This window comes from Parasteatoda tepidariorum, chromosome 12 (genome assembly GCF_982258835.1).
Source record: "Parasteatoda tepidariorum strain Cologne lab strain chromosome 12, Ptep-v5.0, whole genome shotgun sequence".
Lineage (NCBI taxonomy): Eukaryota > Metazoa > Arthropoda > Arachnida > Araneae > Theridiidae > Parasteatoda > Parasteatoda tepidariorum.
Window position 1 is genome coordinate 55,609,189 of NC_141766.1, and position 23,739 is coordinate 55,632,927.

The 23,739-nt window shown below is 27.5% G+C and overlaps 1 protein-coding gene across 1 annotated transcript; it reads left to right on the top strand.

The window, feature by feature from the left end:
* The first annotated feature begins 4,314 nt into the window (after positions 1-4,314).
* LOC107443369 (uncharacterized) lies at positions 4,315-20,942 on the top strand. Its single transcript, XM_016057217.4, has 7 exons — positions 4,315-4,526; positions 6,545-6,586; positions 8,656-8,843; positions 11,070-11,250; positions 16,262-16,289; positions 17,256-17,396; positions 19,607-20,942. The coding sequence occupies exons 1-7, from the start codon at positions 4,479-4,481 to the stop codon at positions 19,675-19,677; spliced, it is 699 nt and encodes a 232-aa protein (XP_015912703.1). The 5' UTR covers positions 4,315-4,478; the 3' UTR covers positions 19,678-20,942.
* The last annotated feature ends 2,797 nt before the right edge of the window (positions 20,943-23,739 follow it).

Consider the following 23,739-nt stretch of genomic DNA (forward strand, 5'->3'; position numbering starts at 1 on the left):
TTAAAATACTGGTAAATTGTACTTTATAACACGCATTTGCCTTTGAAGGTAAATTTTCCATGCATTAAAACATTAAATTTGGACGTATGAAGATTCGTGTAAGAGATTTGTTTATTAAGTTTAAAAAATTTTCTTTTGTTTATATAAGAAAGACTACCTCGCAAAATTAAACATTTAGAAAACTATTAAATGCAAATACTGTTAAATTTCTCGAACTTTAGACTTTTTTTTCTCAAAAAGCACGGTAGAAATTTGTTATTATTAACTTTTATAGCACAAACGAGTGTAGAGCTCGAAGAGGGAGCAGAACGGCCATCTACCTCTACCAATTCGACCTCTACGCTTGTCAAGTGCTTTTTTATTCTTTTTTTTATAACAGTTGTTGAACAGCTGACTCAATTTTTGGGTTTACAACTGCCAATGTTCAACTCCGTAGCCTTGTAATTTTGAACCAATTCAGAAGACAAGGAAACTCCTTTATCAGTACCCCCAGAGGTATTGATTTGTTATGGGAACACGGAGGGCTTTGTGACTTGACAGATTCAACGTGCATCAGTCACCATTTACTATACGGAGAGTCTTCGCCAGGCAGGGATCGAACCCACGATCTCTTGGACATGGGTCCAGTGCCCTACCAACCAGGCTATCCCGGCCCTATCGAGTGGTTTTGTAATTTTTCATTTCACACACGTTTACCTGTGTTGTAAAGCAATGTCACTATATCGCGTTTCCAATAGATATGAGTTTTATGGGGCGTATATACTTAAATTACTCTAACAGATCTTAATTTTTCAAAGAAAGTATAATTACTAAACTAAGCCAGAGTTCATCAAATATTCATAATAATTATTATCAGAGTTCATCGGGCTAATCATTTTCCTGAGTTAAAGGATAGGTATTTCTTTTAAAAGCTCTTCTATAAAAAAGACTCACAATAATTGACAATAGTAATCTTGACCAATAATTCAGAAATAGAGTTTGCGCCTAAAGAACTTTACTAAACAAATATTTCACAGAAATATAGCTAACACACACCTTTCTGCAATGTCCTTGAAGCCAGAATTTATTTCTGGTTACGTTTGTTAATCAAGAAAATGTTGCTGCTAGTACCTTCCATACTGTGAAATTCAGTCCTCCGTTTAGCAATAACCAGGCTGTTATTAAATATTAACTATAATTACTATGCCACAAACCACTTACATTAGTGAATAAATGCATTCATGGTGATATTTAAAAAAAGAAATTTTCAGTCTGAAATGTTATGGTAAGCATTATACGGATTTCCCACCACCAGCGCACTAAATTAAACTTTTTTCGTTGGAATAGAGAGAAAAATTAAGCTGTTCACAGAATGTTTTATCAAGCAGTTTTTACATTTAAGATTCATTTTGCATTGCACGAAAAAAAACTAGCAAGGGAATTTTCGTTTGAAGATTTCGTTGTTTAGCAACCAGGAGGGGGATCAAACTCGTTCAATTGCCTAGCATTGGAGAGGAATTTTATAAACTTTACCATTGAATAAGATTTAAAGTTTTCCTTAAACACCACAGAAAATCTTTTAAAAAGTTTCATGGAAATTTTTCAGCTTTCAAAACTTTTAAACGATAAATTAAACAGACCTTAAAATTAGAGAAACCTAACCATTTTTTTAATCCACATAAGTTGCTCTTCATAGCATAATAGTTTAAAAAAGTCTCATTGTCTGCTTATTCCTATTTGCCAGAAAATCACTTTCTGTGGTTTCTTAGGATTCAGATTTCTTTAGTTGTCATTACAAAAATTATTTATTATCAGTAAATTCCTTGTTTATTCTGTAACAATATATGCATAATCCTTTCTTAATGTTTTGAAATTGTGTTCGCTTAAACACTTTGTTAAAGTTATGTTCCTTTATTATGAAGTAATTTTATATTAACATACTTCGAAATATTTTATAAATATTTATAACTATACTTAAATATCAGTTTTACAATTATTAAACAGAAATTTACGTTATTTACTTTTTAGTAAGTTACTTAAAACTTTCAAAACATGCTGTTAAAATAATGACAAAAGTGAGTCATTTGGGATTATCATTAAGCCATAGAGTACTAAATAATCTACCCGAAAATTTAACAGGAATTTAAAAAAATATGCATTGTTGCAATAGTAACCGAGCTAAAAATTGATTTAAGTTCTATCCCAAACAGAATCAGGAACTAAATCAGCGGATACATTTAAGGCCTTTGCTCTTTTAATTTTTATTAATTGAAGTTCTCTTGTTAATACTTAAAAATGATTGCTAAATAACTGGTGTTTGGGATGCAAAACCAGCATGGGGAAGTTTTGCCATAAGTACAAGAAAAATCCATTTAAGTTTTAAGACTCTCAACCAAATAAGGAATCATGTTTCTTTTAAAGGTTTTTGAAAGTTGACAGCACATTAAAATATTGATTTTTTAACACACCATAGCGTCTATAAAAATGTAAAAGTTGTACGATAGAAAAACCGAAATTCAATAAAATAAGGATTATGATTAGTATTTGAACTCTAAACTTCGTACTTTAACTTTTCAATTAAAAACAATATTGCGGGTGGTATTTTAAGATATTGATTGCCTTGTTTATTGAGAATAAAGTTTCAAAACAAGGCTATAGGCTCTTGTAGAGAAATATTTTCATTTAAGACTGATATCTGATTCCACATTTGTAAGAACAATGCGTAAAAGTCATAAAGATTTTGTAAAAGTTAAAGTATTTGGCGTGTATGCATGTCGAATTAAATAACTGTAGTGCGTATAAGACTTCTGCCGTGAAAAAGAAAAATCAACGTAAGCTATAAAAAATTCAAAATTTAGATTTATACATTTGGCATTTCGGTATGGTAACCAACTTATATTGCATAAGATTCTCTTCAAGATTAAAATTTTGTTTTATCAGTTTTTGAAATACTATTTTAGCATTCACAGCATTAGAAAACAGTTGTCAAGACAATTTTCACGAAATCTACAGAATGTTGTTTTTTCATTTGCACGCAGTATTCTCGTGTAAATTAAGAATTTACCATTAACCATCAGAACTTAAAATTTCAATAAAATTTCATTTAGTGGTAGGTTTTTATATCACCAATAGAACTACTAAATATTTTATATTGCGGGGCGCAATAATAGTCGCTGCCCAAAACCAACTACATGCGAAATCAGCTGCTTTGAAGACTTGAAATGTTGATTTGCGGAAAAAGAGAGCAGAGTCAGTAGTGGCCCTTTGCTCCGAGAGGGATAGACCTAGACTCTTGAATACAAGATTCCGAAGCATTAGATTCAAAAGCTCTCTTCCTCGTATTATCATATGCACTTTTAAATTTTTTTTTTTTTTTTTTTTTTTGGCAATTTAGCTAGTTTCTATCAGTAACCTTTTTTGAAATTGATTTAATTTTTTAAAACAAGTTTTGAAGAACCAAGGACAGTTCCAACCATTGTGAAACACCAAGAGTGTTCTATGAACTAATTCGCGTAAAGTTTCTGCCACCATTTTTGGTACTCAGTAGAACAAATATTTATAATTACAGAAAGATAAGTGCACATAAGATTCAACAAAGTTACTTTACGAGACAATCTAATTTGTGAAAACATCAAAGTTAGAATCCATATAAATAGTAATTCCTTAAATATAATTACTTGCAAACCAAGCAAAGGCGTTGTGAAAGAAATGTAAAGTTTCGAACATATTTAACAGAACCGCAACCCAAAGTTTTCCCCTTTTAGATTTACACAGTTTAAAAATTTTGTATGAAAGCTAGATTTGGTGTCCTTCGCTCTATTTTGTGTTTCAACATAAAGTTCGGAGAGTTAGTACACCAGTTTTCAGCTTGTTTAAAGGATTAGAATCTAGTGGAACTTTAAAGTTAGGAAGATTCCGCAAGCACGCTATGATACGATCCCAAAATTAACAAACGGTGTTATTATAAACAAATATAACCAATTGATTACTTGAATAAGAGATAACACGCTAAGCAAGGCAAACCTTACACTTTTTTTAATGTCGGGATATTAATTTACTTAATTTTGTTTCAATCTCACTTTCTATTAGAATTTATAAATTTCAGAAAATTCTTGTGAACAGTAAAATTATTCGTAAATTTAAACACAAATCACAATAATAAAACTTTTTAGAATATTAAGCCTGTTCACACAACGCCTATCGTAGAATTTGCATCAGCGATTTTTTTTGCATGCATTGTAAATGTTCTCTCAGTCAGCACGTTTCTTATTGCAGCGCTCTCTATATGTTATAATATAATCATGAAAACTTATCATGCAACTAAACTTTTTTTATACTTCTTCTTTTGGCAACAGGTCCTGTACCTGTCAAAACAAAAACAAAACTAATAAACTAATTTATTTGTTACTGTTTCCTCTTTTTGATGAGGAAAGTAAAATTTCCTACTTTAAAACATTCATAATTATATCAACATTTAATATGAATCTTTTCAAAAGCATATGGGCTCTGTAATCCATAAACTCCGCTCAATATTTAGTTTCTCAAAGGTAATTTATATTCAAAATACGTTATATGTATTATAAGCAAATTCCAAATATTACTTATAATACATATAACGTATTTCCCATTGAAATAGATAAATATATTAATTTTTTGACTATCCATGTAATAAAATAAAAATTTCCGTGAGGAAATAAAAAATTTTAATGACGCTTTCTGATATTTATTGATGTATCTTTTATTCTTGTAAAATTATGGATTTTATTTGTAAACACTATAAAACAAAATGTTTTTGTTTTGTTTTTTTCGTCGCTGTAAACTTTTAAGTGATTATTATTACATTTATTATTTCCATCACAATTTTTGAATGTTTAAATTTACGTGCTCTTTTTTTTATATACATTTATATATAACTTCAAAGTTTGAATTTTTTTTTAATTTTAATAGTTTATCTGTGTATGATGATCTTTATTTGCTTTCAATATATAATTCTTTTCTGGATATGTAATGATACATTATGAAAAATAATTGGGATTTGTAGAAAAAAATGTGTAATAATTATTCTTTTCTGAAAATAAATAATTTTGTAAAGTTTATTTGTGATTACAATACTTGAATATGCCATTTAGGGAGAACTCCGGTTCTATGTCTGGAATCTTCCCTCTCCTTCTCTGTTCAGAAATATGATCATGTACTCAAATGTTATTACCTTTCATAATACTTTTCGAACTCTGATTATAAACTTGATAACTTTTAATCAGTTTAGACATCATGACATAAAGCATACTTCTTACTCCTATAACTATTCACCCTCTAATGTTAAAACATTCAAAGTGTTGTCGTAGATAAAGAGTTTTGTTACGCACCACCTATAGCGTATTTCAATCGTCAATACTTAAAATATACATTAAATTATGACAGTTTATATCACTCATGATTTTACATGGGGACAATTGCGAAAGCTCTATCGTGCTTGGTCTTTCAATCTTTATAAAAAGATTTTAACTTTTAAAGAAAGTTTTCGTTACGTGAATATCATCTGTACTAGTTGCATAACATATTTAAAGTTGGATGTTGGAACCATGAAAATTATATTTATAGTTTATGTCAGGGATGGGGAAACTACGGCCCGCGGGCCAAATGTGGCCCGCCGGAAGGTTTTATCCGGCCCGCGGATAGAATTTTAACTTGCCGATCCGTGGCAAATATTGACAATATACATCCATTTTCTTGTCGACTTTGTTTAAAGCTATTTCTGTTCTTTCTTTTTTAACTAAGTACTGATGACCTTTTTACTTTCTCTATTTTTGTTCTACAAAACATAAATTGGTGGAAATAGTTAGCACAGACAGCTTCAATTGGTAAAATGTTGAAAGCGGAAGTTCTTTATAGAATAGCCGTAGATTGGGCTCCAACTAGCGTTTGTCTTTCTCGAGGAGCAGACTTATGGAATCTAATATAGGTGAATTGTACTTCACATGTGGCAGACTGCGCATTTTAAGCTCCAACGAGCGGACATTCTAACAATCATCTGAAGCAGTTGTTTCTAAATAGTCAAAGTTTGAATTTTGCAAATTATTACCAAAAGCTAGTTTCCAAAATTTAATATTTCATGCCTAAAAAATCAGTGCTATGTTTGCTTAATCTTATGTTAACAAGAGTTTTCAATTATGAAACAATTATTTCAGGACAAATTATTTCAGAAGTAGATTAACAGACAAGCATTTAGCCTCGTTCCTTAAAATAAGCATATCTCACATCGATCCTCAATATAAGGAACTTTTAAAAATGAAATCGCAATTTCATTCATCTCGTTAAATATTTAAATTAAAACTTGTACATCATTTTTTTTTTTTTTTTTTTTTTTAAATTTTGAAGTTTTTACTTGGCCCACCAAACAATTTTCTCTCTCAATTTTTGGCCCGCGATCAAAAAAGTTTGCCCATCCCTGGTTTATGTGATAATCTGATCATTAGATCAAAAGTTGTTTAGGTGTTCTGTTTTATTTAATTGATTGATATTAGTTTTGGTTAACTTATTCAAACTGCTACAACTTTAATTTTAGAGTCCTGATGTCTATAAGAAAGAACTGGATGAAATCAATAAGGTAAGATCACAAATTATTATTACTAAATTCTCAAATATTATTAGCTTTTTTATTTAAATTTCATGTAATTTTTTACATGCATTATTGCATTGATGGTCCGTTAATGGAGATTAACGCTCCCCAATTTCATGACCAACAGCATGATTGTAGCTATGTGATCAGCATTACGCACAAGCCGCCCTTACTTCCCAGATAAGCTGACGCCAAACAAAATTTTTTCTAGTTAATGCAAAAATTTAGGAAATGAAATTTTTCTGTTCTGAATTAATGAAAAGTATATGGAGGGAAATTTTTATTCTATATCCGGGGCTCTCCATAATCATTATCTTTTATTCTTTAATGTATATTTTTAGAATCCTTGTCGAATCAAAATTATAGTGTGTATAAATATATATAACTTAAGATATGGAGAAAACAGGAATATATAAGTTAAAAATATGGAGAAAACAGGGAAATAAATTATAATAAAGATTAATAAAAGGAGAAGAACAAAAATCATTTTAAAATTAAATATTATGAGTTATTACTATAATTATAAATATAACCTTAAGTACGATTTTGATTATTGAGAAATTCTAAATAATATTTGTCTTTTCAATAATTATCTTTACAATGGAAAATATTTTTTTTTTCAAATTCATAGAATATCACAAGGATCTAATTTTTCATCTCTCTTAGCTAACTTATTTTTACATTGCTATGAAAAAATTATACTCTAATTATGAAATTTGTTTTTAGATTTATGGATGATTATCTTTAATTTTCAAGATTATACAATTTTGTTAAACAATATTTATTATAATAACCCGAGTAATTAATCTTGCTTCATAATCATGATGATAATATTAATTTAAATTTTTTTTTTTTTTGGATTTAGGTATTTAAAAAGATAACTGCATTGTTGATTTATGCGATAAAATAAATGATTTTTATATAAATAAACTAATTACTTGGAATTCTAATGTTTCTTAAGACATTTAAATACTATTTCATTTTATTTGGCTACTCGCTTTATAGATTATATTTTGTATTTTATTCTGTATTTTCTTGCATTTTATTTTCTGTTATTGCTTGAATTGTTTTATTTCGTGTATTTTTTATTTAATATGTTCTATTTTCATTTCAATTTTTAAGGTTCTCCTCACACTATTGTATTTATGAATTTTGCTTTGGGTATAATAATACAATATTGGAAAGCACTATTTTTGCGGATATAATCCTGTAAGCTGATGACAAGATTATATCTTTGCATTATTTCATTTTTCAACTTTTTTTTAATAAAATGTTTTTTAAATATTTTAATATTTTATTTTAATAATTTTTTCTTCTTTTCTTTACATTAATCTTTATTACATTTTTTACTTGCTTTCTCCATATTTTTAACTTATTTTATGAGTTCTATATACTTACAGCTTATGCATAGTTAATAAAACTTATTATTATTTTTCTTCATTCTCTTTTCTTTTTATCCTTTTTTGTGATATATATATATATATATATATATATATGTACTCACATTAATTGAAGGTTACAAATTACCTAGTGTTGACATGAGGAAAAAACAAAAATTTCATCATAACCTAAAAATTCATTAGTAAGGATAGAGCTATTAGAAACATTACAACTTATTTTATTGCCACTCAAAACTGAAAGAGTGTGATAAAGAATTGTTAGAAAAATCTTCAAATTTCATTTAGCACTTAAAACTGATATTTAAGTGCTAGACTAGATGTAATTGATCAGATTTTTATAAAATTCTTTTTGTTTTCTCTTTTTTTTTTCCTTGCTTAAATATTGATTTGTAACCTTTGAATGCACATACTTTTTTAAAATTCTATTTTCTAAAATATATATTGAAGATGATCAGTATGGTACACCTTAAATTCAGTTGGTGCAAAGATCATTGAGTACCTATTACTGAGTTTTTCTACATGTTGCTTATAAATAGATAGTATTTTAAAAAATTATTGTTTTTATAATACTTGCAGTACATTTTATATTTCTTTACTTTAGATCCAAATTTAACCTTAAAATTATATTCCCTTATTCTATGTTATTTTTTATTACAGGAAATCTTTGCAAATGAGCAACAAAAAAGGGCCCTTGAGTACCAGTATAACTTGATAAAACAAGTTATTCTATCTTATTCTAGATTGCTATTTGTATTGATGTCCCTAATATTTTTCTTCTCGACAATGCCATCTACATTTCTTGAGTATATTTTATTTTGTGGACCATTATTAGTGATATATCTTTTGTAAGTATCTAGAGAAAATTGTTTTAAATTTTTTTTCTTTATTGCTATTTGCAATTTGATTAAAAAGTTTTTGAAGCTCATTTCTATTTTAGATGTGCTCCTTGAAGGTAATTCTTAGTCATTAGAAATCATACAAATTTTATAGTTACAGGGTATCTGTGCACCTGAAAGTCATGAATTTCAGTATTGAACAAAATTTGTCATGAAATGTCATGATTTTTATTGTTTTTAAAAATGAAATCATGGAAAGTCATGGATTTTGGTTGACGAAAAATCTAATTTTTAAAGTGGAATTTACCTCCCCCACAATTTAATTGTATTTCAAATATCTGAATTGGTAATAAAATCCCCACTCACAGTCATATTTTATTAAATATAAAATGTTTTTTTTCTTGTTCTTTAAAAATTATGCTGTTCTTTCAGAAAAACAAAAAACATCAGAGAAAAAACATCATTTCTAAAGCGAATTATCTTTTAAACTTCTGTGATTTCATAATTTTTGTTATTATTTATTTTTTTTATTTTATCAATTTAAAATTCTAGCTGGAGCAAGCCAGTCATTGGCAAATTTTTTTTATTCCGAAATGAGAACAGAAATATCAGGAGTATATAATTCCTTTCCAATGAGCAAGAAATGTATCTTTAGAATATAATTCTGCCGAAAAAAGAAGAAAAAAAAATTTTACTTTTTTATTTTTTCACTTATTTTATTGATTCAACTCTTTCTTTACTCTGTTTTTTAAATTTAAAATCTATAAATATGAAGATGCAGAGTATAACAGTTTTGGTAATACCTGTCATATGAATTAATGTTGCTTCCTTTAAATTTATTGTTGTTTTTTATCGAAGTAGCTTCATTAAGTCATGAAAAATTCTTGGAATTAATCATGGAAAATCATGAATTTGAAAATCTAAAATGTAGGAGATACCCTGTAGTTATTATATGTTCCATAAGTTTTGTCCTAATATGGCATAATTAATAGTGTAATACATTTATTAAATTAAAGAGAAATGAGGTGTATAGAGTGACCTCAAACTTAATGGTTGATAAAATACCACATACATGTTCATAGCTAAATTGGTGAATATTCATGTGACTTTATTTATTGAAAATTTCTTCTCAGGTAAATAAAACATTATTTTTGGTAGTTGTATCAGTGGTCATGAGAATTTGACATGGCTGAAAGTTGGAAATTGGGATTTTCAAAATTTTTGTTTCAAAAAGAAATTATAGCATGTAAATGCTAAGAAGTTGCTTTAATGCTGTTTAATTAATGAGTCACATGCAAATCAGTAACCTATGTCAAAAAGTGTGTCAAATGCAGTAAGAAGAATCTTTATTTATTTACCAAAATAGTTAAGTATTGTACATTTTTTTTTAAATATTCAATCATACTTCTGTCAATCACCAAATTTGATGATGTTGATTGTGATTTGATGATGAAATTTGATAAATTAAAAAATGTACTCATATTAAAGATCGTAAGTTATTGTTAATGTGCTTATTTGATTTCCCAGATAAAACTGGAAGGTATTTTTAGTAAGTGCTTCTTCTCAATTTCCTTTCAATAGTCAAACAGTTTTTGATGTTTTTATTCTTGTCTTCCATGTTAATAATTCAGATTTTGAGCTGATGAGGATTAAATAAATAAATATTAAGATCAATGGTTATGAAATACCTTTAATCAATCAATTAAAAGAATGAAGATTGATTTTAATATCTTACCTTGGTATTTTTGCAATCCATTATTCACATGAATTTTCGTGTTTTTTTTTTAACATTGCTTAAGGAATTGTTTCATTTCTAAAATATGTGTAAAGTAGTATGTATCATTCATTCATGTAATTAAAGCAAAGGTTTTTATAAAACACATTCACACCAGCAGGGGATACTATTCTAGTGACTATCGTGTACAGGCGTGAGATTGGCAAGAAATGAGAAAAATAACAATTTCTCAATTTTGTAAAATATTGATTTTATTGTTTTAATTTTAAAGAACAAATGTTAAATACGGCTTGATTTTTACTGCAATTTGCTTTGGTTTTAACTTTCTTTTAATATTTCATATGTAAATGAGAATTTTGCTTATATTTATTTGAATGTGCTTTTGATATCATTTTTAATCTAAACATTTTGTGTTACATTCTTACATTAATTTATAAGTGTTATGCAATAATAAATTAACATTTTTTTGTGAGAGTTATGATCTTTATGCTTTTTTATAGAGTTTGCAGCTTAAAGCTCTCTCTAAAATGGTATTATGAACATGAAATTAAAAGAATTGTTCAAAAACTTCTCGAGTTACAGTCTCGTAAAAAGAAGCTTTTGAAGGAAGTTAAGGAAAAGATTAAATTTAGTGATGCAAAAGCCATCATTGAAGAATATAGTATATCAAAAGATAAAAATGTAAGTATAAAGTGTTTATTCAACTTCTTATTTAGCTTGACAGAATTTTGTTTTTTAAATTTAAAACAGGTTTAGGTCATTTGAAAGTTAATACAAGGTTCCCCTAGATTCTGGAAAGCCTGAAGTTTTCAGGGAATTTGATTTTATAAAAAAGTCTTGAGAATTATTTGGGAACAGGGCAATTTTTAGTCAGAACCTGGAACATAACCAATTTCAAAATTTTTAACCAATTCAGTGATTATTAACAAATTACCAATTCTGTGGCCATAATAAGTAAATAAGTCTAACACCTATTTTTATTATTTCTTGTAAAAACTCTGCTGCAACATAGTTAAATGTTTTTAGGTTCATTAAAATTCTAACATTAATTTGTGTACAATATTTTTTATATTGTGTTTTTAATAATTCAGCTTTCGTATAAATTAATTTTGCTTCTTAATCACAACAAGGTACATACCATCTGACTAAATGAATGTGACTCTTTTAATAAACTGTGCTACATTGAGATTGTAAATTTTTTTTTTTTTTTTTTTTTTTTTTTTTTTTGCTTTTTTTTACACAAATATTGCTACAAATATTTTTGTATTACAAAACCTATTGGTTAAAACTTCATAAATGAAATTTTGTTTCCTTAAAAAAAAAACTTTATATTTTGAATACTTTCTATCAAAAAATTTGTTTTATTGCTTATTAATTAAACAAAATGTATTCCTGATAAAATATTGCTTTGTACTACAAAAATGTAGTGTGGAATTTTGGTGATATTTTCCTGGAAAAGTTGGGAAATTTTTTGTTCTAAATTTGAGTGGGAACCTTGTTTATGGCTTTCAATAGTTTTTAAAATTAATTTTGAAGTGTATGCGAAGTTTTCTGTAAGGAGTTCTCTTAAAATATATTTGTAGAAACTTGTAAAAAATAAAACAAAACTGTTTTTTAATGTTCACAAATTAATATTTTGAGGGGGAACAACACATTAGAAAAAGTAAAAATTTAACACTAAAAAAGGACTTTTTAATAAGTTTTCCAATGATTGTGATAAACTTAACTTAATACATTATCTTATTAAATTCATTTTAATCTTTACTTTATCTTGTTACAGATAAAAAATTAGTGCTTTTATAATACAATGACATAATACAATAATATACAATATGGTAATTTATAATACAATAACTTATTTTTTAAATTATCCTTAACTTACTGTACTCATAAGTTGAAAAAAGAAATCATCCAAATTTTATTCCGTTTTGATTTTTTTAGACTTCATAATTGTAGTTTTTATTACGCTAAAGGTTTTTAAAATATTTTTTTTTTTACAAAATGGTGATGTTGTGAAAAAATTATTAAAAAATGACATAAAATAAGTTAGTTTTTCATGGATGCTCTGGAAATGCTCTAGAAAAAGTGCAAAGCCAATCAACCCAATTAAAAAATGCTTACCTACAATGAAAACTATATTTATTGTGAGCATTGTGTCCAAAATTTGAAATAAATTGGTTAAAAATTGTATTAGTTTGAGATATAGCAAGTAAGAGAAACATAGTTTTAAGAAAATTGTGTTTAAATTCTTATGATAAATAACCCATATAAATACAGTACAGAACCCGTTATCCGGAAATCAGAAAACCGGAAAACCAAAAAACCGGAACGAAATTTAATAAATTTTCCCGCGATTTTTTTGAAAAAAAAATTTTTTTTTTCCTCATAAGATTTTAGGATTTTTCTTTCTTTTTTGAAAGATGTTTACCCTAGCATCATTTTGGAAATAATCATTAGCGTATTACTTCGTTTTTTCAAGATTATTTCCAAATATTTTTTTTTTTAGTTGGGTTTAACAATTAAAAAAACGACTTTTTGTAGCGATTCAGAAAACCGGAAAAATCAGTTATCCGGAATAGCGATGGTCCCGATCGTTCCGGATAATCGGTTTCCTACTGTATATGAAATTTTGCTACTAACTATAATGCATCAATACTCCATAAATGCTAGTTAAGCCCATTTTCTTGTCAATCTAACCTCATGTGATGCCTCGTACTTTTTAGAGTTAGCAATCTAAATCCTGTGGTAATCTTTATTTTGTGAATATTATTTGGCTGCTGACTCTATATTTATTTCTAATTATTTCAAAACTATCAATAACCCTTGAAATAATCAGTTTCAAAAGAGGTTTAATAAATAAAAATAGTTGGCTTTATTGTAACTTGGATATTTTCTTCAAATTCTTTCCTTATTTCTTTATAAATTTTTATGCATTGTATAAATCAAATCTATATGCTGTAGACAAAGTGCTGATTTAAGAAAACTATAAATTTACAGATTGTGTAGCTCTTCACAAAAACACCTCATTACACTGCAAATATTGAGCTCTTTTCTCAAAGCCCATTCAATCTTGCTTCCTACTTTATTAAAAATTATTACAACTAAATAAGTTGCAATTACAATTATTTATATTGAAAGTACCATTAATTTTTAAATCATTTAAATTTATAATATAAACAAATCATTTCAATGTACCATGCATTACGCTCAACATAGTATACTGTATCTTTTTCATTTTTATGAAAATCAGTTCAATATTTTGGGACGATAATCTTGAAAAGATAAACTATCAAAAAATGTAATAATTTTTGTTTTATTTTATGAAAATTTTACTGAGTTGTTCCCCCTTAAGCAATAAAAAGAAAAGTGTATTCTTCCTATCTTTTAAAGAGGAGACTCTGTACCGTTACCCTTCATACTTTGGCAAGGCTGTGATTTATTAACTGAATTTTGGTAACGGTTACCCAGGTTCAAAAATAGACACTTGACTAATGAAGTACATGAAACTTTTAACAATAAAAAGTAAATTTTATTATAACTATAAATTAACAACAAACACAATCCCGATCATTTCCAGATGCCTTCATGTGCACTCAAAATTTCAATTTATACACTTTTAAATTTCCAAATGGTTATTCTCAAGATAAAACTTTTCGATAAAAAGCACCTTTAAATTTCATATGCATAACATTAAATTAATTCACACTAAAAGAGACATTTACGAAATAAAAATACTAGCTCATTCTAAATTTACAAAAACATTTAAACTCTAAGTCCTTGTATTCCTACAGCAGATAATTAAAATTAAATATCCAAGGCTTATCTTAAAATAGGTATCTTAACACTGGATAGAAATAATTTAAAATACGGAATAAAATGCTCTTCTAAAAAGTTACTAAAAAGGCAAGAAATTAGAGTTTATAAATACAAAGGAACTTGCAGATCACCTTCTGGAACGCCCACCGGGCCTGCAGCTAGACTTGTGGACTAGGAGAACCTCGACCTTCCGACCACCATTCAGCTCTTTAGAAACACTTGATTTTCTGCCGAGGAACGCTCACTTCTTGTCACCCGTCTTGAATCTAGCGACACTCCGTCTATCATATCCCGTTTTATTCTGAGGCTTCAGATCAACTTTTTTCCAGGCAACAGCTCATCCGATCAATGTGGCTTACTTAGTCGCGGTATCCAGGGACTCTTTCCAAATATCAACCTTTCAGCATTTCCGCCTAGATCAACTCATTCCGAGATTCCAGCTAAATCTAAACTCATTCTCGATGATACCGGCTCAGAACATACTTCTAACAGCCATGATAGACCTGTCAGCGGTGATGTTTCAACTCAACATTCCATCGGGCACGATCCGCACTCCCGTCGTACTACTTTTTCAGGCACTCCCGTCTTACTACTTTTTCAGGCACTCTTCACGCCTCTTATACTTTTCTCAGCAAGGCGGAATAATTCATACTGACCTGTTTACTCGCTCAAAAGTCATCCCGCATCCAGTGGACGTCAGAACAAAAAAAAAGATCCACAAGAAAAACCAGCTACAAACCCACTAATACGCCATAAAAGTGATAATCTAAAGCTCCTTAAATATTAATACAATTTATATCCACAATCTACCCCAAAAATACAATTTTAAAAGAATAAATAAAAATTTCTCATGAAATATCATAATTTTGATTGCATTTAAATTTTATCATAGTGGTGCCATCTATTGAAAAATAACCCTTCTTTAAAAAGTATTGATACAAAAAAAAACTCCAATAAATTCCTATTTATTACAATTCCTATCTTTTAAAGAGGAGACTCTATGGGAAAAAATCTGAAATTGAAAAAAAATTTATAGAAAGTTATTAGATCTAGAGAAAACTGAGAGAAGGTTGCAAAAGAGTTACAAATGTGATTTTTTTTTTTCAGATATAAATAAATAAGTTCCAATATAACAAATATAGTTTCAGAAAATGGCTAATTTAAGCATGCATGAGCGAAAATTTCTTTTATGGAAATTTGCAAATTCATTTTAGTTGATCTATGTTCTTATTTTTTTGCTAGTTCAATTTTTACTAGCATTTTTTACTTCATTATATTATTTTTTAATTAAAGATACCAAGAAAAATCAGTTTGCTTTTACAATTTTTAAATTACTAGTTTTTTATTTGGGGATCTTGCAGGTAAGAAATTTTCTTTTAACCTTCATGCTTTCCAAGATCGCAGACTAGTTTTTACACTCTTTTGTGAAAGGAAAATAGTTTTAAAAGGATAAATATTTTCCGAAATTTGCTTGTTTGAAAAAACATCATAAGATGAATAATTACTGCATATTTTTGATAATAAATTCTTATACTTTTGTTAATGATGTTAATTTAACAGATGACTCTTTAAAATAACATATGACTTTCTTGAGAATAAAAGCAAAAGATCTTACTACTACTTAAATTTAAATAATAATCAATAAAAATATGGGAAGTGACAACTGTTCATTTTGTAATAAATGCGTGCAAAACCATAAAGTAATAGTTTGCCAACTGTACTAGAAATGGGTTGCACTGTATTATTGACAATTAACATTTAAAAAATGAAAGAATGTAAATAAATTTGATGTATTTGTTTTCTATAATTTTATATGACTGCTTAATTTTATAATGTCTTAATATAAAAAAAAATTAAAACTTTCTTTTTGTTGCAGAAATTTGAAATTCAAAACACTCATATAGGTAAATATATATTGTATCTAAATTAAATATTATGTATAATTTGAATGTTTTTTCTTGCAATATTATTCTAACTTAAAAAATAATTTTGAAAAATAATAATGCTGAGTGTCATAGCTGAACTATTTAAAGCCTTAGTATATATAGATAAAGAATTCCTATTATCTTTCAAAATTTGTTGTTTTTTAATAGGTATTAACCCTTAATAGTCTGAAAGTCTTTCAAGATAACTTTCCACATAGTTATAATGATACATTTTAATTATAAACTATAATAGTTAATTCTTATTGATTATAACAAAATTAAATGCAAATATGACAACGATAAATGTAATAAAAAATAAAATAATTTTTGCCACCATGTGTGCAACATTGGACTCTTCAACATTTGTAAGCTTTAATAATACTGATGTTTGACACCTTTGCTGTGTTTCAAGTTTGCAACATAAATTTGTAAACATAAATACCATTTTCTTAGAAAAAAACTAAAATTAAAAAGAAACTATATGAGATAAATACAAAGTATATTCCGTAATATCAAAAAGACGAGCCTAATGTCTGTAAGTGTTTTATCAAAAGTAAAAAAATTTGTTAAATCAAAATTTGTGTTTCAACAATAAAGAAAGTGCTTCATCATAATGCGAAAATAAATATATGACATTATTTGTGCTTTTTTTACTCATTATTTTAATTATATTTTTTATTTTGAAGTATACAAATATTTAATATTTATGTTTGTTATATTTAAGTTATTCACTACAACATAATTTTTTTTCATACTGAAGATCTTGATAATATTTTACTTCCATAATACTAATAAAATTTCTTATTGAGCTCAAACCACTATATTAAAACTATTTGTTTTTGATTAATCAGTTATATAAACCTTTTTTAAAATAATTTGTAAAATCTCTATAGTAAATCATTTTAGATTAAAAAAATATATATCAAATAAAAAATTTCATTTCAGAAAATTATTATAAAAGACGAGAATCTTCTCTTGATACTGTGGTTAAGTATGTTCTTAATGAAGAAAAAGATACTGCTCTTATTTGCCAATTCTGTAATTGCCACAATGGATTAGCATTGGAAGAAGATTATGAATGTACAAGTAAGTTATTGTTATAATAAATATAGATAGGTCTTTGTCTAAGATATCATTCTATTCATTATACTGTATTGCATATTAAGTTCTTTCATCTTGTTTCACAACTAGGCTTTACATTACTTAAATGAATTTTGCTAGTAGCATTGCCGTAATGAGTAGAGTAGAATTTGTTTATTATGTACCTTGATTTAACAAGATATTAGGTTAAACAGGGAAATTTTATCATAAATTGTTGCTTTAATGTTAAAATAAAACCTGTATAAAGCTTTATTATTACGAGTATAATTTTGATTTTAAGAGGCTCATTTAATAAACTACCACTTATACAGATAGAACCTTCTCTAGAAGTTTGTAAATCACTTTAAGTTTATGATATCAGTTTTTATGTTTCAACTACTAATTAAAGATGAATGGAAATAACTGTTTATATGCATTTTTTCACAAAAAATGACAATTGGATTGGCAGCTGTTGCATTTTGAGGATTACTAACTTTTGACAAATAGTTCCCTCCAAGAGTTATTAGTCTGCAAAGATAAGTCGTACTGAAGGATGAACCGTCTCATATAGCGTAAAATCATCCACTGGATGTCTAATAGCCATCAATTTTAACATCCACCATGATCCATGTGGTTGCCATAAGGATGTCCATTAGACAGTCATTTATAATGCATGGAAATTCCAATGGAAATCCACCAGATGTCTGATGGACGACTACCTAAATCTAATCGTGGATGGCTAGGAGACAAAAAAGGTGCATACACATTGTGAATCATCTAGGATCTACCATCTTAGGCTTAACAAATAAAATTAAATTTATTTAAATTTAAAAATAAGTTTTTCATTCAGGTATTACGATTATAAATATCTAAGCCTATGCTAAGAATTGGCCTGAAAGCATTTTGAAATGGAATGTCAATGTCTTACAATATGGTCAAACAAATTAAAAGTTTTCTGGATGAAAAAGCACACATTTTTAAAGATTTTTAAATATTTACGTCTAGAAACTACCATAAACAAATATTTAAAAATATACTTCTAACAATACTATGGAAAAAAATAATTTGATACAAAATTATAAATATACATTTTGACTGTTAAAATAAACAAGATCTATCGTTGTGAAAAATAGCTGTTAAATCAATCTGTATAACTAAAGAAAATATTAGCTGGCAATAGAGAAAACTAAATCTTAAAATAGAGCACTCTAAAATAAGTTGAGAATAGAAAAGTTTGAAAGACATAATTACTAACTTTTCTGTTTACATCAGCATTGGGCAGTTTTATTTATTCCTCATTGTTGCTGTGAAATGACGGCCAAATGATCTTTGAAGAATACATATTTTCATACACTCAAAAATAAATTGTGGAGCACATACTGTTATTTTAATGCCTCTCATTTTCGAATCTTTTAAGATTAAAATTCCATTAAGAGAAAAATATTACACAAAGTGATACTGCACAACTTATTTTGATGGATAAATTTCTCATCTCAATGAATATAATTTTGTTAGATCAGAATCTAACAGAATTATATTCATACCTGCCAACTCATCTGAATTTTCCAGAAGATTTTATTTTTGTATTCAGTGTAATAGCAAAAATTTTGATTTCCTGCTTGATTCTTGTTTTCAATATCAATTTAATATATTTTTAGCTACCAATACATTTCAATTGTTTAAACATACATAAAGTGGGCCAGCTTTTTATCTTAATCTATTTTAAGTGATGGCAAAAGGTGGATTAAATATTTGCCTACTATATAACTTCTTTAGTTATTTCACTTCTACTGGGAAAAGGCTTTTTTGAAACATGCAAAAGTGGTAGGCATGTATATCATTTTTAATCTAAGCCAATAACAAAATTAATGTTTATTAGCAATCACAAATTTAGTCTTAAAGAAGGTCTAAGTTTTTATGGGAATGCTATCTTGTTTGGTGTATGCAAAATCACATTTCAGCTTGCCTTGGGTTGCTACAAATTATCTATCGCTTCATAAATTTATATAAAAAATTCTCCGCTTGGTTGAGCTCATTGGTTATTTATAAGATAGATAATTAAATTTATTTTCATACTTCAGGTTTTTGATTTAAATATTAATATTCTCTTTTGCAGCCATTTATAATGTGATTTGTTTCAAGAATTTCTTTCTATACATGATTTATTTTATAGATTTTGTGTTTTATACAAACATACAAGAATATTTTTTTTCTAGGTTTTCGTTGTTGCAGATGCTTTAAACTAAACAAAGCTAGATCAGCAATTACTCCTGCAATTGAAAACTAACAGGAATTAACTTTAGTATGATATTCCCCTCTCAAATATTGTTAAGATGGTTATATATACAATGTGAAGGACTATTTCTAGGTGATAGAAAAAATATGAAATTGTTCTAGTCTCTCTGTTTACATTACTGTTTTACACCACAAATTTATTGATGAGTATTATTTACTCATTTGAGCAAATTTTGTTTGGATTTAATTATTTATAAAACGTTACATAAACATATGAAATGCCAGTTGCATTTGTATATCTTAAATGATAAAATGGTATATTTTGCTAACACATTTAGATCAATGTTTAATAACTTGAACCTTCTGAAAAATAAGCAACTGGACAAGTTTGTATGAAAGTTTTCTTTATATACACCATTTTAATATAGGAAGAACCAATTTGTTTTTTCAGTACGGCAGCTAAGTTAAATGGCAAGAATTTTCATGCCATATGCTCAGACACTAAGACTACATTTTAATGATTGAAAACCATTAAAATAATCTATTTCGATTATATTAGTGATGTAGCTTCATAACAGAAGCATAAAATCTAATATGCGAACATTATTATTTTTTCTTTATGGTAAATTTTTACTAATACTACTTTTGTTAGATTTAAGTATTTTATTAGTACTTTTATAAACTAAGTTTTTTTGCTAGAACTTTAATGTCTGTGAGAATGTTTTTGGTGTATAAGTACCAATTTTTAAAATTTTAATACAAATTGGTGGCTTTTCAAACCAAAAATATATCCATTTACAAATAACATTCACCTCTCAAAAAACACTTTTTATATTTTCTTTATCATTAAACAAAATATGTAAGGTACAATGAAATAAGGAAAATCTATTCTTTTCATTAATCAAGCAAATCATCCACAAAAATTTGATTTTAAAAACAGGAGGTGATGATTTTATTTTATTAAAGTACTTTAATATTGATCCCTTTTTTGCAAATTTGATATGAAAAAGTTGTATGAGCCCTGTTATACATCAGTAATTTTTAGAAGAAGAGTTGTGGACTACATTAACAATTTTAACAAAAAGTTATTTCCGTAGCAAAAATAATTTTAGAGGCTTAATGCACTCACACACTGACAAGAGAGTGGGACCATATGCTAATTATGATTCAATCAGAATAATAATTAAAAGAGTTGCATTAAATGAAAAGGTGCTTAGCGCTAAATAATATCACCATAAAATAAATTCTTACCAAACATAACCGCCGGGTTTGAAATATTAATTTCAATTAATGTTAATCAAATAGAGACAGAAAAAAGCAATTTTTAAAATTCTAAGTAGTTTTCGTACAATTAAAATTATGCAATGAAAATATCTTTAAAAATCTTCCAAATTTGTAATAAAATTGCATCCAATGAACAAATAATAGTTTAAATTTTTCAAACATTAATTCATTCAACATTGATTAATTCTCAATTGGTTAGACAGCAATTTTTGAAATTGTTCTTTAGAACACACCATTTTTTGTTTTACTGACAAAACTTATTCATAGTTATCTGTTCCATGAAACACAGCAGTAATTCTGCCTAACAATCACTTGCAGGTAGAAAGATTTTTTTCCTTGATTACAGTGAACCGATCATGAAGTGAAGACACAGTTCCCTGTAGAACACTAAAGTCAAGCATGACTAAATGCAGTCAGTGAGTGAATTAGCACTTTAAAAGCCTGCATAGGGACCGTTAGTGCATGGTATCGGTCCTTATTAAACTCTTCTACCGTAAAGTGCTTAACTTTGCGCATCGGTCGCTGGGTTACAAAAGCAGGGGAGCCATCCCCTCTGCAGAAAATGTGATGGCATGATGGCTTCTGATCATCCTCAGAAATTTTTCCCAGACCATCGCCAATAGCCCATTTAGCAGCTCTAGTGGGACATAAATAAAGTACTACTTCTTCTTTGATTACAACCATGTCAACAATTTTTAAATTTTCATTCACAAACATTCATTTGGTTCTATGAATCAATGTTCTCAAATAATTATTAGTCCAATTTATCCTTATATTCTGAATCATTTGAGTAGTTTTTGTCACAAATTAAACTTATTATTATGTAATTCTGTTAAGTTAGGTTCAACAATTGCATCAATTGGTCGGCCTGTGTGAAAGTGACTGAGTGTTAACACATATAAGTCCTCATTATTGGAAGTTAATGGTCTATGAGGGCAAATATTCCAAATTTCCTCTACTTGAATAATAATGGTAAAAAATTCTTCATATGTTAGTATCGAATTTTCTTTTTCTATCTTTTACTTGAAGTGAAGTTTTAAGGGTTTTACTCCTTCTAATAGACCATTAAAATTTGGTGCTCTCAGGAGTATAAATTTTTATAGTTTCGAAACTGTATGTTTAGTTTCAGAATTTGAATTTACATATTTTTTTACATTATGGTTAATAACAAATTTGTGTTTACCTCGCCGGGCGAAAATCCTTTTTAAACAAGCAATATATGCATTTGCGATTTAGCCGTTAACAATCTCTTGGTTAATTGCCTTTATTTCTGAACAAACAAATATGCAATCATATATTTTTGATAGTTACCTTTACCTGGCCCCTTATATTTAATAAAAAATGGGCCTAAATAATCAATTAAAATAACAATGAAATGTGAAGTTAACATTTATTCTTTCACTTGATAATTCATCCATTATTTGTTGGAAAATAATTGAATTTGCTTTGCAACAAATAATGCATTTGTAAATAATCTTTCTAGATATTGTTCTGCCTGTAAACTTGTCTAACATCATTTAATAATGCTTGTGAACCATTATGAAATTCTTTTATGTGATAATAAATAAGTTTAGTTATCTTATTCTTAGATAGCAAAATAATAGGATGTTTTTGATTAATGCTTAAGTTTTTTTTTTCTACCTCCTAATCTAGTTAAACCTTTTTTTACTGCCCCCATTTAGAAAATTAAGACCTGTCCATTAGATCCCAGAGTTTTAACATTTCTGGAAATGATATCTGCAGGGTTAAATTCTGAATACACATATCTCCAGTTGTAGTTTGTAGAAAGTTGTTGAATTTGTGAGACTCAATTACTCACAAAGGTTTTTAAAAGATGAGGTGAAGTATTTATCCAAGTTAACGCAATGGTTGAATCTAACCAGAGCTTGTGTGATCAAATTTGAGTTTCTTAGCCTGAATAAATTGTTTCACGAATTTTGTTTTGAAAGGAGTAAATGCACTAATAGTTCAAATCTAAGTATGGTTATAATCTTGATTGGTGCCATACATGACTTGCTGCATAAAAGCTGGCTGAAAGACTTATCTATTGATTAGATGGTTGATTATTATAAAGATTGATTATTTTGTAAACGTCTGTAGGTAAATTGCAGCTTTTTCTTTCCAGATGCTTTTTCTAAGGCATCTGCAAAATCATGAACAACGAGTATCGAAAGTCTTTTACCACATAGCAAGGTACTTGATTAAAGAAGAATTGTAGCCAATTTTTTTTATAAAATTAATTGTACTATTATTTTAAACGTGATTTTGAAAAAAGAATGTGTTAAATTTATTTCCTATATTATGCTTTTACTTGGAATCTCAACTATAGCTTAAAATAAATAATTTTTAATAAATAACATTATCATAGTATTTACGATATGGTTTTGTTCATTTTTATTCAATGGTGATTGACATTTTGAGCTATTAATTGTCCAATTTTTTTATTTAGAAATACTGACGTATTTATATATTGTAATTGTTGAACGATAGGCACTCTGGAAAAAATTGAGCATAATTTTCCATACAATCATTTACTAAAAACATTCACAATTAATTTTTATAAATTTAAAAATTTAGTGCATATTTTTTTTTTCCTTTTTAACAAACTTTTATACTTTTTTGTAGACCTATCCTTTTATCCTGCCTTGTATTGTTAAAATGTAGATATTTCAATGTAGAGTATTTTTCTTTGTCACAGAGTGGTTAGTTTAAAAGTTTTTTGTATATATGTTCAGTTTAACCTGAACAGTATTATTTACAAATTGTATGTATATGCCATTCAAGGTGACAATATTCATAAATAGCCCAGTGGTTAATTAAAATGTGTCTA

Bases quoted from the DNA above. Each gene is read 5' to 3' on its own strand.
- LOC107443369 (XM_016057217.4), top strand. From the start codon at position 4,479: ATGGGCTCTGTAATCCATAAACTCCGCTCAATATTTAGTTTCTCAAAG. The intron at 8,844-11,069 runs GTAAGTATCTAG...GCTTTTTTATAG, and splicing joins TTATTAGTGATATATCTTTT to AGTTTGCAGCTTAAAGCTCT. The intron at 11,251-16,261 runs GTAAGTATAAAG...TTTTTGTTGCAG, and splicing joins GTATATCAAAAGATAAAAAT to AAATTTGAAATTCAAAACAC.